Here is a 19280-nt window from a genome sequence, read left to right as displayed (position 1 = left end):
ACAGCCATTGTTGGACTTCCAGGAGCCCAGCAGCCTGTAAGCCATTCTAATCAATCCCATATATTATTTTATTCTATAAGTTCTGTTCCTCTAAAGAACCCTGACTAATACAGATTTTGTACCAGAAGTGGTTCTAGAGAAACAGAAGTCTGAGGATGACTCCTTTAAGTATCTGGAATAGGCTTTCCAATTTGCCAACCCTTCCAGTTACTGAAGCCTCTCCCAGAAGCTTGAAGGGTACTGAGAGTCCATGGTGTGAACTGTTTTACAAACTTAAGGAAACAATTTATTTGATGATCCTGATTCACCAGTTGTGAGAGACAATGGATTTGGTGACTCTGGATATAAAACTGTTGACAATTGATGAGGAAAAAAAATAATGAAAATAATGATGCTGGTTGGTTGCTCCTACCATCTCTGGATAAATTGACAATGGAAAAAATGCACTCCCAGCACCTCAGAATGCAGAAGGACAGCAATGAAGTCAGTGATAAAACTGACCAGCTCCAGATGCGCGTAAACAATCTAAAGGTTTCTAAGTGTGCCCTGGAAGAGAATCTTCTCTCCAGCAGCCAGAGCTCAAGTTGTGGAAAATCAAAACAAAGCCCTCAGTATGAGTTTGTGTGAGTTACAGCGAAAATTCAAGCCCCAGCTTTGGTGGGTGTCGGCAGTTAAAGTAAGGGCATTAACTGGTAAAGAATGGGCTCCTCCAGTAACTTGGGATGGGGATGTGTGGAAGGACCATACTGAAGCTGAGAACTTGGAACCCTCAGATTCTCAGGGTTTATCTCACCTGAGGAAGTAGTCTCTCCACCCTCAGAAGATGATATACCCACACCCCCTGAAATAGTGCCTTTTCTGAATTTGACTGAGAAAATTAATCCCCAGTTGTCTGCTAAACCAACAGTGACTTTCTCTGAAGGAGACGCCAGTCAAGACAACACCGATGTCCCTCAGGGCCACCAATAGTTACCTCTAGACCTATAACCAGACTCAAGGCAAAGCGGCTCCTAGAGGAGGTGGAAAGTGTAGTCCATGAGGAGGTGCGCTACACTACTAAAGAGCTTAATGAGTTTGCTCATTTGTTCAAGCAGAAGTCTGGGAATATGTGTGGGAGTGGATTGGTGTGGGATAATGGTGGCAGGAACATAAAATTGGATCAGGCTGAGTTTATTGATATGGGCCCACCTGAGTGGAGATTCTAGATCTAACATGGAGACTCACTCAGTTAAAAGGTGTCAGAAGTTTGTTTGAATTTTTGGCCAAGAAGTGCCGGGCTGTGGTGGCACACACCTTTAATCCCAGCACTTGGGAGGATCTCTGTGAGTTTGAGGCCAACCTTGGCTACAGAGTGAGTTCCAGGACAGGCTCCAAAGCTACACAGAGAAACCCTGTCTTGAAAAACAAAAACAAAAACAAAACAAACACACACACACACACACACACACACACACACACACAAAATGGCCAAGAAGCATTTGTCAAAAGCTGGCCTACTGAAAAGGAGTTGGAGATGCCTGACATCCTTTGGCTTAGTGATAATGAAGGGATTTGAAGGCTCAGGGAAATTGGAGTGCTAGAGTGGGCACACTGTGTGAAACCTAATCCCCTGCAATGGGAAGGCCCAGAGGACACGCCCTTCACTAACCCTACCTGACACAAAATGGTGAGAGGGGCACCAGCACTTTTGAAGACACATCCCTTTTCCTTGTGTCGGACATTAAGTCTGGAGACTCTGCTGCTCAATTGGATGGATCTTGCTGGTAAATTCATTGCTTCACCGGCATAATGCGTATTGTCTTAGTTAGGGTTTCTATTGCTACAGTGAAACACTGTGAGCAAAAAGCAAGTTAGGGAAGAAAGGGTTTTTTGGCTTACACTTCCGTATCACTGTTCATCACTAAATGAGTAAGAATAGGAACTCAAGCAGGGCAGGAACCTGGAGGCAGGAGCTGAAGCAGAGGCCATGGAGGAGTGCTGCTTACTGGCTTGCTCCCCATGACTTACTCAGCCTGCTTTCTTTCTTTATCTTTTCTTTCTTTCTTTCTTTTTTTTTTTTCTCGAGACAGGGTTTCTCTGTGTATCTTTATGCCTTTCCTGGAACTCACTTGGTAGCCCAGGCTGGCCTCGAACTCACAGAGATCTGCCTGGCACAGGTATTCTGTCTGCCTGTTAGTCCTGCTTGCTGTGAGTGGGAAGTCAACAGCATTAATTCCTACCATATAATCATCTCCATTTATTTCTAGAATAGTACATTGGTCCTCCTTAGTCTCCCAAGCAGACAGGACTTTCCTACTCCCAGGAGTCCACTAGACGAGTCTAACTCATGCAAATGGTTTATGATGTGACCCCTGAGTATCTAGATGCTAAGAGGGGGAAGAGGTCCTATGCATGGTGGCCAGCAACCCTTGGCCAAACACAAACAGTCCGGTGTGGTGGCACATGCCTTTAATTCCAGCACTCGGAAGGTAGAGGAAGGCAGATCCCTGTGAGTTCAAGGCCAGCATGACCTACAGAGTGAATTCCAGGACTGCCAGGCTACATAGAATAATTCTGTCTCCGAAAACCAAAAAATAAATAATAAGCTAAGTACAGTGAAGCCTAGATTTTAGAGCCTGATCACATGGCTTCAATTCCTGGCTCCAGTGTTTAATGAAGGCCTTCACACATCACTGAATTGTGTTACTTTGAGTAGTTTCTTCAAGTGCTGAAAGACTTGGGCATGGTCACCTCCTGCTCATCTGGAAAAGGGATGTTTCCAGTATACTAACTACTCTTTTAGGAGAACTCAAAAGAAGGATCATCTGGGAGCTTCAGAGATGACTCAGAGGTTAAGAGCATTGGCTGCTCTTCCAGAGGACCTGGGTTCAATTCCCAGCATCCCCATGGCAGCTTACAACTGTCTATAACTCCAGTTCCAGGGGATCAAGCCCCCTCACACAGACCTACATGTAGGCAAAACCCCAATGCACATAAAAATAAAAATAAATAAATGATTTTAAAAAAGAAGGGTCATCTGCAGTAGCACCTGCAACTCTTTGTTCATATTCTGCACTAAGGAAGCACCGACTGTGTACATTGTCTTGCCCAGGGATGGCGCCAACGCAAAGTTTTGTCCATTGCAAGGCACGTAGGTCAGACCTACTTTAATGTCAACCTCATATTGGAATATAACGTATGTACAGAAGGGTTGATATGGAACACAGTGTAATGAGTTTCCACATGGGAACATACATGTAGAAACAATGCAAGATAAGTGACATCATCAGAAAGGCTCGAGAAGCATTTGATTTTTTTTTTTTTTTTTTTTTTTTTGGTTTTTCGAGACAGGGTTTCTCTGCGTAGTTTTGCGCCTTTCCTGGAGCTCACTTGGTAGCCCAGGCTGGCCTCGAACTCACAGCGATCCGCCTGGCTCTGCCTCCCAAGTGCTGGGATTAAAGGCGTGCGCCACCACCGCCCGGCGCATTTGATTTTTTTAATTCATATTTGAATCAACCTACATATTCAAGTCCTGGTGAGTCATATTTGAAATGGTGATGGTTTTTCTCTCTTTTTCTTAGTGGTACATCAAATAATGATGGCACATTAGTTAGTTAATCAATGGCAAGTCAACAAAATCCACTACTAATAATAACAGCACAACTATGATACTAAACAGCTATCATTTATTGATGTCCACAAGCACCAGGTATTTTGAATATTTCATGTAACTGATTTTTGTCACAGTCCCAGTCATAAAGCATGTTTTATCTTCATTTTAAAAACTGGGGATAGCAGCAGGTGGAGGGTGGCACATGCCTTTAGTCCCAGCACTCACGAGGCAAAGGCAGGTAGATCTTTGAGTTCGAGGCCAGCCTGGTCTACAGAGAGAGTTTCAGGACAACCAGGGCAGTTACACAGAGAAACCCTGCCTCAAAAAACCAACCAACCAACCAACCAACCAAATAAACAAACAAAAACCCCTGAGGATACTGATGCCCAGAGATCAAACAACTTGCTTGTTCAATTTATCTTTTCTTCTTTTTCTCTCCTTATGTTTCTCTTTCTCTGTGCTGAGCTCAAACTCAGGGCTCATGTACACTAGATAAGCACTGGACCACTGAGCTACTAGCTCCTAGATCAATTCTTTCACCCCAGCTGGGCCTGCTCCAGTTAGGCTCCTTGGGCTTTGAGTGGTTTCTTCATAGACAAAGGGGTCCCAAAACTAGATTTCTAAGGTTTGTGTGGATGGCTGAGATGGGGCATAGGTGATACTTACAGACTCTTTCTAACCCCACTGCCCATCTGCCTAGCCCAGGACCTGGCCAGGGTGGGGATGAAGAAACATTAAAGAATGTAGGGAACCCTCAGATCGGCTCCTTCGGCTAGGGGGAGATTTTCCCTTCCCCAGCAAGTTTTCCTAAGGGTGAATGCGTAGCCACGCCCAGCTTCCTCCATTAGTATTTCCACTGTTTGTGTCCTCCATCTCCCAATCCTCCCTGACCCCATCTTCCACTCCATTCTTTACTCATCTTGCAGACTGAAAACACCTGCCATCGCTGGATGCCTCCTCCCCAGTACTCGGGAGGCAGAGGCAGGCCGATTTAAGTGAGTTTGAGGACAGCCTGGGCTATGGAGTGAGATCCAGGACAGCCAGGGCTACACAGAGAAACCCTGTCATGAAAAAAATAAAAAATTCTTTTACTTGGAGTAGAAAAATAGACTATGAGGGTCTAGGGCTATAGTTCAGGAGTAGAGCACTTGGCTAGCATGGATGGGGTCCTGTGTTCAATCTCCAGCACCACACAAGAACAAGATGACCCTGAGCAAGTCCCTTGACCTTTCTAGACTTGTTTTTCCTCGGCATTATCTTCCTGTCTTCTCCTCTCTTCCTCCTCAGATAGGTAACAAAGATCTTGAATCTACCAGATTTCAGAAATGGGAAGGGGCATGGATTTCAGTTCTAGGCTTTAATATGCAAACCTTTCTAATTGCTCCCTTGGAAATGAGAGTTCTGGATTACATTTTCTTTTTCTTTCTGGAAAACAAGTCCCTGAAGTGGGAGACAGTGGGATCTCAGTTGGTAACCTGTAATACTGCTATTGTCGATGCGTACGTACGTACGCTAGGAAGCAGGCTGGGTGAGACAGCTTGCTTGGAGTCTAGAGAAGTTCGAGCTCCATGTGTTTTGACAACTGGACAGAGCTGAGAGGGTGGTCCTGTCAGAATCAGAATCCTGTGTGTGTGTGTGTGTGTGTGTGTGTGACAGAGAGAGAGAGAGAGAGAGAGAGAGAGAGAGAGAGAGAGAGAGAGAGAGAGAGACTGCTCATTGTGTGCTTCAACTCACATCGTATCCACCTAAAAAATAATTAAGCTAAGCATGGTGCCACAGATCTGCAAGCCCAGCACTCACTTGGGAGATGGAGGAGGGAGGATCACGTGTTCAAGGCCAGGCTGACTTAGCAAGCCCAAGAATCTCAAGACCCCTGCATGAAACCCTATCTCAAAACAACGAAACCGGAGATAGAGGGGGTGGGGGGATTAAGTGTGTAAATAAAGGACTTTCCTACTGGTTAGCCACACTCGCCCTTGTGGCCAGCCTTGGGACTTTTGCATGGACTGCGCCCCGCCTGGAATGCCCTTTCCCCTACATTCCCCCTGATCTACCCTTGTCTTCCCCGGCAGATCCGGCACACCTGCTGCTGCCTCTAGCAAACTGGACGACCCAGCGTGCGCCTTTGGAAAGCTGTCTTTTATCAATGACTCAGCAACTCCACAGCACTGACCACGACTGAGAAACAGCTTTCTTGCTCCTTGCCTCTCATCTATCTCCTGGCCCCTGTAGAAATGTCTGGCAGTTATTGTTTGTTTCAAGACAAAAAGCAGGAAATCAATTCAGGCTAGCGGCCGGGGAGCGGGCTCTGACTGTACAGTGCCTACCATATAAATGTGAGGATCTGACTTTGATCCAAGCACTCATGCGAAAAGCCAGGCTCATAATTCCCCATCTAGCGGTGGGACCCTGGGAGATCACTCCCTTCCACGACAGCATGTCTGTTGGTATTGTGTAGGCAGCTAAAGAATATTGGTGAGCCATCCTGAATGTAGCTTCACTGTCATTTCTAAGAGACATGGTAACAATAAGAAAACAACCAGCCTGGACTACCAAGCGAGTTCCAGGAAAGGTGCAAAGCTACACAGAGAAACCCTGTCTCGAAAAACCAAAAAAAAGAAAAAAAGGAAAAAAAGAAAACAAGCCATGGACTGTAAGCACACGGAATGAGTTGGACAGAAGAAGGGAAGAGGGAAATGATGACACTGTATTTTAACTTAAAAATACATTTAAAAAATAAATATAACCAGGCAGTGGTGGCGCACGCCTTTAATCCCAGCACTCGAGAGGCAGAGCCAGGTGGATCTCTTTGAGTTCAAGGCCAGCCTGGGCTACAGAGTGAGTTCCAGGAAAGGTGCAAAGCTACACAAAGAAACCCTGTCTCGAAAAAACAAAACAAAACAAAAATCTAGTCAGGCATGGTGGCACTTGGGAGACAGAGGCAGGCAGATCTCTCATGAGTTCAGCCCAGTGTGGTCTACAGAGCAAGTTCCAGGGCAACAAGGGCTACATGGAGAGACTCTTGGCTCAAACAACGACAACAAAACAAAAGAAAAATCTTTCAAAACTAAGAGCAATTGACAGCGGTATCCAGTGTCAACCTCTGGCCTACACACATACCATCACCACCCTCCGCCCGCGCCCCCCCCCTCACACACACACACCCTGCACACACACACGCTTATACACACCATAAAAGAAACAAAATATAGGCTGAAGCCAGATATGGTGGCACATGTCTGGAGTCCCAGCACTTAGAAGGCTGAGGCAGGAGGATTGCTTAAGCCAAAGAGTTTGAGGACAGCCTAGGAAACATTCTGAGACTGTCTTAGCTCTTTTCCCCAAAATAATAACACATTTTAAAGCCTGTTTTTAAACATCAGGGAAGGGGAAGGGAAAAAAAAGAAATACAGACTAAGTGACTGAAAGCTTAAAGGAATAAATGAATATACACACGAAAGGCTAAATAATATGAGATCAGTGTACAAAAGGAACTGTGGGGGATAGAAGCCCAAATCACACATTTAGGATTCAAACACAAATGCACACACACATGGAGACACAAAGACGTAGCTTTCTTTTTAATCCCTGAGTAATAAGAACTGAACTTTTTGTTTAAGATTGGATGCTGAGCTTAGAGTGGGTTGAGGTTCAACCACAACTCAATTTCGAAGCTAACAGTGGAGGGGGATCTGGATGGCAGAGTGACAGCGCCTGGCCTGCAGGAAGGAACCCGGTTTAGTCATCCCATTCATCGTCCTCTTCATCTTCACCGGTCTGACTCTCCCCTTCATCTGGAGGAAGAAAGGTTCAGAGTATGACTCAGGATAAGAAAGTAGGATCAGGACAAATAGCCAAACGAATGGAAACACATGAACTATGAACCAAAGGCTGAGGAGCCCCCAACTGGATCAGGCCCTCTGAATAGGTGAGATTGTTGATTGGCTTGATCTGTTTGGGAGGCATCTAGGCAGTGGGACCAGGTCCTGGGCTCGTTGCATGAGTTAGCTGTTTGAAACCTGGGACTTATGCAGGGATGCTTGGCTCAATCTGGGAGGAGAGGACTGGACCTGCCTGGACTGAGTCTACCAGGTCGATCCCAGTCCTCGGGGGAGACCTTGAACTGGAGGAGATGGGAATGGGAGGTGGGCTGGGGGGAAGGGGAGGGGGGCAGGAAGGGAGAGAACAAGGGAATCGGTGGCTATTATGTATGAATAGTATTGTAAAATAAAAAAAAAAAAAAGGAAAAAAAAAGAAAGTAGGATCAAAGGCCCGGAAAACGTTCCTATGGCCTAGGAGGTAAAGACTCAGCCCGGGGAGACCAAAGTTTTCTGCTAGAGGCACACCTTGGTCAAAATAGGGATTTGGGTAAGGGGTGTTCTAGCTGGAGTTCAAGTCCATGCAGTATTTTTTAAAAAATGTTGAGCTGAGTGTGGTGGCACAGGCTTTTAATTCTAGTACTCTGGAGGCAGAGGCAGGTGGATCTCTGTGAGTTCGAGTCCAGCCTGGTCTATAGAGCAAGATCCAGGACGACAGGGCTATATAACAGTGAGACCCTGTCTTAAAAACAACAACAAAATGTTAATAGAGCTGCACATAGCAATGCATGCATTATAACTTCAGCACTTGGGAGGTTGAAGCAGGAGGATCATGAATTTGAGACCGGGCTAGCTTAGGCATTGTGAGTTCTGGGCTAGCCTGGGTTACATAGTCAGACCCTGTCTTAAAAAAATAAAAGCCGGGCGGTGGTGGTGCACGCCTTTAATTCCAGCACTCAGGAGGCAGAAGCAGATGGATCTCTGTGAGTTCGAGGCCAGCCTGGTCTACAGAGCGAGATCCAGGACAGGCACCAAAGCTACACAGAGAAACCCTGTCTTGAGAAAAAAGAAGCAGCAGCAGCAGCACCGGGTTTGAGTGCCAGCACCACATCAGCTTGGAGTGGTGGTGCTGTTATTCTGGCCCTGGGGAGGTGGAGGCAGGAAGATCGGAAGCTACAGGAGACCCTGCCACAAACAACAATCATCACATGTTGTTAGTCTGGATATTCGTGATAACTCCTGTGTTACTTAGCATGGCAGGTTTAAACATTAGCAAAAGTGGGGTAATTTATTATTGTTCCTTAGTCAACTAATGCTAATATTGTTGATTCCGAATGAAGTTAATGAGAATACTGTCAAATGATGAGATTTATTAAAATATTATCACATAATGGATTCACATTAGTCTTGTGGACATACTCAGGTTAATATTAATATTATTGTCAAGTTGCAGTTAATGGCATTGTTGTTAACTTGTTCTCAACCTATAGGAAATAGGCCAAGATTAGTATCACCCTCACATACTGGGTTAATGACAGGATAGCTGGCACATTCAGTTCTTAACATAATTGTAGAAAGGCTAGGATAGTGCCCAGCAGCCCATACAGAGCATATGGAATGGTACAGAGAAGATTAGCATGGCCTCTGTACAATGATGGTACGAAAATCCATGAAGAGGCCCATAGTTTTGCACAAAAAGGCTAGGTTATGATTTTATCACACAGTGGGTTGATGTGATTCTGTGAATTATTGGACTTAATATTCTTGCCAAAAAAGAAGTTTCTCTTTTTTAAAGTATGTCTTGAATTTGCGTGTGGGCCCATGTACAAGTAAGCATAGAGGTCAGAGAAGAACTTGCAGGGATTGCTTCTCTACTTCTACCACATGAATGCTGGGTGTTGGTCGAACTCAGGTCAACAGGCTGGGCAGCAGGTGCCTTTACCCTCCAGCCCCTCGTGTTTTTGTTTTCTGAAACAGGCTCCATGCAGCCCTAGCTAGCCTGGAACTCTATGTAGACCAGGCTGGCCTCAAACTCACAGAGATTCACCTGCCTCCTCTTCCCAAGTGCTGAGCCACCAGCCCAGCAAAGATGGAGTTCTTATTATTTTTTTTTTTAGTTTATTATTTTATGTATGAGTGTTTGCCTGCATGTATGTTTGTGCCTCAAGTATGTGCCTGGCGCCTGTGGAGGCCAGAGGAGGCTGTTGGATCCCTTGGAACTATAGTTAGAGATAGCTGTGAGGTGCCGTCTGGGTGCTGGGAGTTGACCCATGTGCCCTGGAAGAGCAGTCAGGGCTCTTGACCAAAGATGGAGTTCTTTATAGTAGTATCTTCACATGGTGATGGTGTTGTCGAACAGTTTTCTATGAGCTGGAGATTGAAACATTCCATCTGGCATGAAAGCTCCTTAAGCCAGAAGATAAACAATTGCAAGGAGTCCCTGAAACTGACCAGATTCCCCAGGCCCCTGCTTCTCACAATCAGCAATAAAGACTACTGTGAGTCACTCTGGGGAAAGCCATCTTTAAAGGCGACTCTGAGACCAGACCAGCTGCCTGGAAGCAGAAACCAGCTGAGCTGCCTGGAAGAGGTTTTAGCCCAACTGAGTTGTTTGGAAAAGACACTCCCAACTTAAGTTGTGCTCCAAGCTCCCAGCTTTTGTGAGCCGTCCCCCATGCTGGGGTGGGCTTTGATCATATTGCTATCTTTGAGTCGTTCCTGTTCCTGTAAGTCACCCTTCCCCCATGTTCCAGTAAGTAACCTCAATAAAAGTCATTGATTCACCACGTTGGACTTTGGTGGTATCTGTTCTTGGGTCTGCCATGGGCTCCCTATCCAGGGTGAGTAGATGGTGTGTCTCCCCAGGAAAAACCTCATCATACAACTAATGTTAATATCACAGGACATATGTAGTTAATGTTCACATTGTGGACATCCCCCAGCATATAATGTTATTGTCAAAGATACACTTAATTGTATTCCTGTTGCCTGGTGACTCGAGGTTAACCATGCTGAGGACCGCAGCAGCCCCACCCTGGCTTTCCAAATTCATGTTAACACTGCTATCCACAGACAGGTGAATGTCGGTTGGTGTTTTCATTGCTGGTGATGGACCCTGAGGCCTTAAGCACGCTAGGCTAGTGCACTGCCACTAAGCTGCATCTCCAGCCTGCCTCTTCTGTCAACTGTTCTTTGTTTTCCTAACTCCGGCTGCCCTGGAATTCAAGGTCCTCCTTCCTCAACTTTTCCAGCACTGGGGACTCCAGGCATACACCACCACGTGGGCCTCTGGTGTCACCATTATGAGTGACACCTGGGGCTGTTTTCCGGCCAGTTCTAGCTGGTCCCGGGAGTCAGGTCTCAGTTCTGGCAGGGTGGGCTCACCTGAGGAATGGATGACTCGACTTCTCTTCTGCATCACATGCATCAGGGCACCCACTAGGCCCTCTGACCTCTGAGATGGTGGCTGCGGTACTGAGTTCTCTGTAGCTCCAGGGGTCTGCACCAAGAGATTGGGGCACAGAAGGCTCAGGACTTGGAGAAGAGTGCTCCTCCTGCCCTTTCTCCCTTCTGTCCACACACACTCCAATCCCTTTCAAGGGCTCACACCAATCTCCAACTTAGCACTGAACCCCAAAGCTCATCAGTCTCAACCATGACCCCCAAAGAGCATCTATCCTGCCTATCTTTACCTTGTTTAGCTGAATTCCCTGCCGGATTTGATCCAAAAGTGCACCCCGGTCTCCACCAGGTGCGGGCGCCCCGGGAGACACCAGAGTAGGAGGGAGAGGGGGAGGGGCGGGCCCACTCCCAGTGCTGGGTGGAGGTGGGGGTGGGGGTGGGGGTGGGGGCGGCACTGGTGGTCCCCCAGCTCCAGGGAGTGGAGGAGGTGGTGGTCCAGATCGTCCCGTGGCTGGAGGGGGTGGTGGTGGAGGGCCCCCTCGGCCTGGGGGTGGGGGCCCCCGGGGTGTTGGTGGGGGTGGGGCACCCCCCACAGGTACAGGGGGCAGTGGACCACAACGACCTTTATTACTCCCCACAATAGGAGGTCGCAGGGCCTGGCTCCCTCCTCCTCCACCTCCTCTCTCTCCTCCCCCTCCTCCTCCTCCTCGGCATGGCGGCGGTGGTGGTGGGAGTGGATCTGTACAGGGGGAAAATAACACATAATTCTGATCATTTTTTACTCATTTTCTGAGCTTCATTTTTTTTTTTCTTTTTCTTTTTGGCTTTTCGAGACGGAGTTTTTCTGCATAGCTCTGGCTGTCCTGGCACTCACTCTGTAGCCCAGGCTGGCCTCAAACTCAAGAGATCCACTTGCCTCTGCCTCCGGAGAGCTGAGATTAAAGACGTGCGCCGCCACTGCGCCGGGTTTTATTTTTTCTTATTCGTAAACTAGGTACCCCAACTGATAGACTATTGATTCTTTTCCATGAAAAACTGAGTAGCTTGAGGGCATTTCTAGGGTAACAACCCCCAGGACGGAGAAAAGGGAGCTCACCCTGGCGCCTCATCTCCTGCCGTACAGCCTCTAGCCCACCCTGGTCCTCAATGAAGTCATAGATAAGCTTGGAGGTCTCTGCGTCAGTGAGCTGGGCCTCGCTGATTCCTGCCCTGGAGAACAGGCTCCGCAGATCCGGGTCAAGATTGTTCACCTGCCCAGGGCAGAGCACGGTTTCAAGAATAAAGCGAATTAGGAAGGGGCACAGATTATCACCAAAGCCATCACAAAGAGGAATCTGAGAAGGCTGTGAGAAGGTCTGGGTCTGGGAGTGGGGTCTGAGCCTTGGTCTACAAGAGAGTAGGTGGAAGTTGAGTCCAGGGTTCTTTGAGCTACTCACGTCAAATCCATTCTGGGGATCCCAGCCCACGTGGCTGACATGTCTAGGGAGGAGAAGGGGGTATCAGTGAAGCCCCAGGGTCTTCCCTCACCTGGCAAAGCTCTCTTGCCCTCACCTTCCCAGAGGGGCTCTGAGGGGCCAGAGCAAGTGAGCAAATGTGAACAGGAGTTGGCAAAATGAGGAAGGTCCGCAGTTTGTGATGCCAGTTTGTTTACTTGGTCCTCTTTTCCCCATCCACACGTGATCTCGTGTCTACCTTGGGTCACATTCGTCCATCAAACCATTGATTCACCCCTGCTGTCCCTCCACCCATCTGCTCACATACATGTTTATGAATTTGCCCACCAATTTCTCCTTCCTTCGTCTATTTGTCTACCCTTCCTCCCTTCTGCCCTTCCCACCTCCTCTTTCCCCTCCCCCACCTTCTTTCTTGGCTGAGTGGTTTTTTTGAGACAGGCTCTCATGTAACCTAGGTTGGCTTCTAACTTTCTAAGTAGTTGAAGCTGGCTTTGAACCCTTGACCTTAATGCCTCTATCTCAAAAGTGCTGGGATTACAGGAGTGCTCTACCACACTTGACAATCCATTTGCGTTTTTACATTTTACTTCACACTTGTATTCGCTTATAAACTATCCACTCGTCCATCTGACCATCTCTTTATCCCTCTCCACTTTGTCTGTGAACCATCAACCTGCATAGCAATATCCTGCCCATGTGCTCAACCACCTGCCCACTTACCACCATCTATCCCTCCAATCAGTCACCTACCCATTCATCCTTCAACCCACTAGTTAATTAATTCATCCATTCATCTACTCATCCACCCATCTGCCCCTCCTTCCATTTGCTCAGCTGTCCACCTCTTCTTTTTTTTTCTTTTCTCCCCCCACCCCCAGCTGAGGATAGAACCCAGGGCCTTGTGCTTGCTGGGCAAGCGCTCTACCACTGAGCTAAATCCCCAACCCCTGTCCACCTCTTCATAGGCTTTCCCACCCATTGGGATCTTGGGGCTCACAGAGGGGGAGGCTCTCACTTGAATCCACTTGGTGCACCAATATCAGCTTTGCTGATCTTCTTTTTGCCTGAGCGTTTCTTATCAGCTGGGCCAGGGCCTGGTGCAGGGAGCCCACGATATCGGGAGCTTGTGATGTCAGGGTTTTGAATGTCGACTGTCACAAGTCCTAGAGATAGTGGACTACCTGATGGGCCTACAGAGAAAAGAACGTGAATGATCAACCCACCTACTAGCCAAAGCACAGGGGCAAGAAATAGAAAGACTATAGAAGAAGTAGTGTAGCCAGGCGGTGGTGGCGCATGCCTTTAATCCCAGCACTGGAGAAGCAGAGCTAGGTGGATCTCTGTGAGTTTGAGGCCAGCCTGGTCTATAGATGCAGGACAGGCACCAAAACTTCACGGAGAAATCCTGTCTCAAAAAAAAGTGTATATTTGATGGTCATGGAAGAATGGATGACAGGGTGTAGGCAAGGCCTATGGAGAAGTGGATGGATCCCAAAAACCATTCAGTCTCTGATTCATGTATGCTTATCATTCAAATACTGACTCTTCATTCTCTGGCTGGTCAGCTAAATGGCTTATTAAATTATTCATTCATTTGATCATTTAATCTTCAATGGGTAGAATATTATGTCATTTAATCTATTTTTTTTTTAAGACACGGTTTCTCTGTGTAGCTTTGGAGCCTGTCCTGGAACTCACTCTGTAGCCCAGGCTGGCCTGGAACTCACAGAGATGCGCCTGGCTCTGCCTCCCAAGTGCTGGGATTAAAGGCATGCGCCACACTGCCTTAATCTCACTTTTGTGATTTAATTTTTGTGTGTGTGAGTATATGATATGTGTGTGTATGTGTGCATGCATGCATAACACATTTGTGGAGGTCAGAGGACAATGTTGTGGAGGTGGTTCTCTCCTTTCACCTTTCTGTGGGTTCTGGGGGTTAGAACTCAGGTCTCCAGGCTTGGTGACAAAGGCTGAGCCATCTCACCAGCTCTCATTTATTTCTTTTTTCACTATTCATCCATTTACATACTCATTCATCAATTCACTGAACCATCCATTCATTACCCACTTACCCAAATACCCACTCACCTATTTATTTATAATATCTCATCACTTTATCTTCCAATTTAGTTATCTATCTGCCTCCACTCCGTCACTGTGCTCATCTATCCACTCACCCACCCATCCACCTAGCCATCCATCCACCTCTTTACCAACTTTTGCATTCACCCAACTACTCGTTCATCTACTAACTTCCCATCATCTCTCCAGAGACACGAGAATCACCACTCACCCCCATGGTCTCCCCCTGGATGTGGGGGCAGAGGTGGGAGCCCTCCTCTTCTCTCTGGGAAAATGGAGTAAGTTAAGATCTGTCACAGTCTTGCCACGGGGTTCTGGGTTAGCTCCTCATAACCTCTGCTTGGACTAGAGGACTCACCTTCACTGGTTGGTGCCGGTGGTGGCGGTAGCTGTCGTCTTTCTGTGGTTAAATAGTTGGACTGAGAACCATAGCCTTGAGAGGGCTTTTCTAGCCTCACACCCATGTACTCACTTCTGCCTAACCTACCTCCCACCAAGGCCTCCTTACCTCCACTTTGCCTCTGATTCCTTTTTTGTATCTTCTCCTGCACCAAGGACCGGAAGGCCTGGGCTTCACTCTCGTCCGCAAAGTTCAGTCCTACCTGGCAGTCCTATATTATGCCTTGGGGTCAGCCAACTAGCACTCCCCATGGCCCAGACTTTCTCATCGCCCCCACCCCCCGCCCCAACCGCCGCCCACGGCCAGGCTGGTCACTTACATCTCCAGCAAAGGTGTGGAAGAAGGGGGTAGGGGTGAAGTAAAGCAGCTGGGAGTACAGCTCCTGTTCCCAGAGCAGCCGGCCAGCCTAGAGAGGGGCAGGGGGGGGGGACATGCTGGCATCCGGGCACCCAGGCTGGCAGACCTTGGTTTTCTAACCAGGGACTATGCTGTCCAGATTTGGTGTCCTAGAGTCTTATTTCGAGATCTTCAGCTCAATATCAGAGTCCGGGGTCTAGGTGTCTGGTATGGAGGATTGGAGTAGAGTCTCAGAAGCAGTCACTGATGTGAGAGATTCAGGTCTGGGATTCGAGGCCTATTTGTAGGAGTTGAGGGCTCAACATTGTGAATTTAAGATTCTAGGCCTAAGAATATTCAACGTGTTGGATTTAGAACAGATATGAAGCGGAGGCTCAGGTAGAGATATGGTGCTCCGGGGAGCTCGGGGGGCAGATCGGGATCTTGACATGGACCCTTCTGAGGTCAGTCACCTCAGACTCAGAATGAGAAAACACATGTTGGGATTTGTATGGTTTTTGTCTCTGGAGCTCTGATATGAACAAGGGCTTGGGGCTATGGCCAAAAACTGGTTTTGTAGGTTGGAAACTAGCTTTCCTATCCAGTGGGGCATGGGGTCACCTGAAGACCATAAAGGCGAATGAAGTAGGACTTCTGAGGGTTATCCTTCACGAAGCACACAGCCCCACAGTGTTCCATGGTCCAGTGCTCAGCGCCAGGGGGCAGCGCCAGGTACAGCTGAACAACTGCAGTGGCCAGTGTCTAAGATGGGAGAGCAGGGGTCAGTGGAGTCGGTTCATGGGTAACCCGGCCTGGTCCTTGCTTGCCTGAGGCTGCCATGAGCTTGGGGGGGGGAAGAGCTGGAGCCAGGAGGAAGGTGAGTAGATAGCAAGATAGTCCTGGGATCCACAAACCATGGGGAGTGAATCCTGGGAGAGGAGATGGGGCAAAGGGAAAAGATGGGAAGAAGGAGGAGCAGGGAAGTCTGGGTAAGTGTAGGAGGCAGAAGGGGAAGAAGAGGTAGAGAGGAAGAGGAGGAAAGGGAGGGAGACCGAGAGCATCAGGAGATCCCCAACTCACCGAGCATTTTCTGCCAAGCAGCTCAAAGAGTCGCTGGTTCTCATGGTCCTGGAGGAGGTTGGAAGGAATGTTCTGCTGAGCTGCTGGGCCCCCTCGGCCCCCAGGCCTGCCTCCTACAGGGCCCCCACTCATGGTGCCTTCTGCCCTAGTGAGCTCTTCGGCCAAGCTCTGGGTGCAGGGTAAGAAGAGGAACTTCCGCAGTGAGCAAGGGAACAGGAAGTGCAATAAACCACAAGCGAAGCAAGTCCTCCAGGGGCCCCCAGAGGGCTTGTCCTCCTCTCTAGGGCTGGCTTGGGCCGGTCTCCATTTGCCTGGCTGGAACCATGTTTGTAAGGAGCTCAGGGCTTCTTCCCTCCGCGCCCGCTTCTCTGCGGGGCCATTTCCTTCTGACAGGCTCAGCTCGGCCTTGTTCTAGTTGTTACTGAGAGCTAGGCCACCCATCGGAAGCACTTCTGCAGGACCTGGCTGCACAGAGCGTAGTCCCTGGGCTGTGGAGCCTCCTTCCTCTCCAAAGCTCCAGGTTGGCCTGGCTGGGTGGAGTCCAAGGCTCTAGGTACTGAAGAATCACTGCATTACAGCTTTCCCTTTTAATGGCACAGGGAAGCCCTCTCCAGCCTCGAACATTGCCAACAACATACAAGCCCAGGACTCACTTCCCCATCCTTTACCCTTGCCTCCTATAGCTCCCTAATTACTCTCTTCTTATCAACCTCGTTCTGGAAGGAAGGACTTCACAGTATGAACAAATACTACAAGAACATCTTGATTGATTTTTATTATGTTGGGACTTTTTGAAAGTATGTAACCTTTGAAGGCTTGCTTTTCTCCACTTTCGGTGATGAGGATTGGATACAGGCCGTTGTACATGCTAAGCACATGCTGTACCATGGAGCTGTGCCCTCATGCCCTCTAATTCCATTGCTATTGGATGAGGCAGGCCAGTTAGGAGGGTCTCAGGTATAGGGCAGCAGTTTGGGATGCTGAGCAGGCCTCAGGTATGGGAAAAAACTGAATTGGAGGTCCTCAGGCCTGCCTGGAAATCTCTTGGCTCTATATGCCTGCAGGTTCAAGGCCTCAGCTCCTGAAGTCAGGCTCCAAATGCCTTTTGAGATGGCTCCTCCAACTTCCCCCAACCTCTCAGTTCTTCTCCAAATAGCTTATGGTGCCCACAATAAACAGAACTGTTGACACCTCCAGGCCTGAAGCCCCTTACAATCTGTTTTTATATTCTTTCATTTGGGAGTGGGAGTGATAGAGTCTCTGTCTAGGATGACCTTGAACTTGCTATGTAACTGAGGGTGACATTCAACTTCTGAACCTCCTGTCCTTCACTTCCCATGTGCTGGGATTACAGATGCCACCAAACCTGGCTGCTCCAACATAATGATGAGGGCAAGTTCATATTTGGGTTTGTTTATTTATGTATTTATGTATGTATTTATTTATTTATTTTGGTTTTTTGAGACAGGGTTTCTCTATGTAGCTTTGTGCCTTTCCTGGAACTCACTCTATAGACCAGGCTGGCCTCGAACTCAGAGAGATCCTCCTGCCTCTGCCTCCTGATTTAAAAGGCCATTGTAGTATGTTGGGTGTGGTGATGCACTGCTTTTTAACCCCAGAACTTGGGAGGCAGAGGCAGGAAGATCACTTTGAGTTTGAGGACAACTTGGTCTACATAGGGAATTCCAGAATAGGCAGAGAGAGCTACAGAGTGAGACCCTTTCTTAAGAAAAGGAGAGAGAGAGATTGCAAGCTGTGAGTGGCTCAGTGTATTAGACTCTGGTTTCCACTCCCAGAATTGTGTGCATTCCCAGTAGTGTGTGTGTGTGTGTGTGTGTGTGTGTGTGTGTGTGTGTACATTTCAATTAATTGAATTTTTTCTACAAGAAATGTTTTATAGACTAGCTTCTGACTTTCCATGTAGCTGAGGTTGGCCTTTGAACTTCTGATCCCAAAGCTCCTACTGTTGGTTAAGCGGCATAATCCTTACACCTACTCCCCAAGTGCTGGGATTACAAGCGAGTGCCACCATGTTTTATGTAGTGATGATAATCAAGCCCAGAGCCTCCTGTGCCAAGCAAGCTTTCTAATTTTTCGAGACAGGGTTTCTCTGTAGCTTTGGAGCCTGTCCTGGAACTCACTCTGTACACTAGGTTGGCCTCAAACTCAGAGATCTATCTGCCTCTGCCTCCAGAGTGCTGGGATCAAAGGCGTGAGCTGCCACACCTGGCTTCTTTCTTTCTTTTATGTCCCTCCTGTCCTCCCAGCTCTCCTCCCCCACCCTGGAATCCATTCCTCCATTTGTGTTTAGGAAAGAGCAGGTCTTAATAGTACACATTTAATTTCTCTATTAAGCATATTTCTAGAAACTGGCACAAACTAGACATTCAAGAAGTATGTTTGCTGGGCATGATGGCACACACATGCAATCCAAAAATTTGGAAAAGAGAGGTAGGAGGATCAGGGGTTCAAGGCCAGCCACAACTACATATTGAATTAAAGGCTGGTCTGGCTACATGAAACCCTGTCTCAAAAAGAAAATGTGTTGAAGGAATAAATGGGAGGCTTAATAATGTTTAATCTGATGAAGTGTGTTAGGTCTCAAAGAAACTTGTCCCAGGTTTTGTTTTGTTTTCTGGAGCCTTTAAAAAGCACAATGTGCGTTAACTCACTCAATATTCACAGGCCACCTCTTGGGGAAGGCACAATTGTTATGCAAATTTTCCTGAAGGGGAGGGTGCCTCACAAACTGCCAAGGGTTACAAAGTTTGGGAGGGGTGGGCTGAGGCCCGTTTTGTGAGAAAGGGTTTCTAAACTCTGAACCGCTCACGTGCCAAGATACAATTCTCCTTCGGGGCTTGAGAGATCACTCAGTAGCTAGAGCACAGGCTGCTCTTCCAGATAGCATCCACTTGGCCGCTCACAGGCTTCTGTAACTCCAGCTCTAGGGGATCCAGTGCCCTATTCTGGCCTTCATGAAGGCTAGGCACACACACCGTGCATGGGCAAAGCACTCACCACATGCAAATAAAATCAGTTCGGATCCTCCTGGTTTCCTTCTCCATCTTCTTCTTACCTCTGTAGTAAGAAGCCCCAAGAGCTGCCCCCTTTACATC

The 19280-nt window shown here is 47.9% G+C and overlaps 1 protein-coding gene and 1 non-coding gene across 2 annotated transcripts; one reads left to right on the top strand and one right to left on the bottom strand.

Annotated features, from left to right (window-relative positions):
• Positions 1-7158: 7158 nt before the first annotated feature.
• Was (WASP actin nucleation promoting factor) lies at positions 7159-16371 on the bottom strand. The gene is made up of 12 exons (XM_006998299.4): positions 16165-16371; positions 15706-15846; positions 15068-15154; positions 14857-14959; positions 14707-14748; positions 14560-14613; positions 13282-13456; positions 12249-12291; positions 11909-12062; positions 11103-11551; positions 10795-10909; positions 7159-7386 (listed from the first exon to the last, which is right to left on the bottom strand). Exons 1-12 carry the CDS (start codon positions 16294-16296, stop codon positions 7331-7333), a joined length of 1551 nt encoding a protein of 516 aa, XP_006998361.1. The 5' UTR covers positions 16297-16371; the 3' UTR covers positions 7159-7330.
• LOC121825901 (U6 spliceosomal RNA) lies at positions 8998-9099 on the top strand. The gene has a single exon (XR_006068273.1). It is a non-coding gene; the product is annotated as a U6 spliceosomal RNA (small nuclear RNA).
• Positions 16372-19280: the final 2909 nt, after the last annotated feature.

Source organism: Peromyscus maniculatus, chromosome X, assembly GCF_049852395.1.
Source record: "Peromyscus maniculatus bairdii isolate BWxNUB_F1_BW_parent chromosome X, HU_Pman_BW_mat_3.1, whole genome shotgun sequence".
Taxonomy (NCBI): domain Eukaryota; kingdom Metazoa; phylum Chordata; class Mammalia; order Rodentia; family Cricetidae; genus Peromyscus; species Peromyscus maniculatus.
The sequence above is the reverse complement of the archived record's forward strand: the minus strand, read 5'-3'. Positions and strand labels throughout refer to the sequence as shown.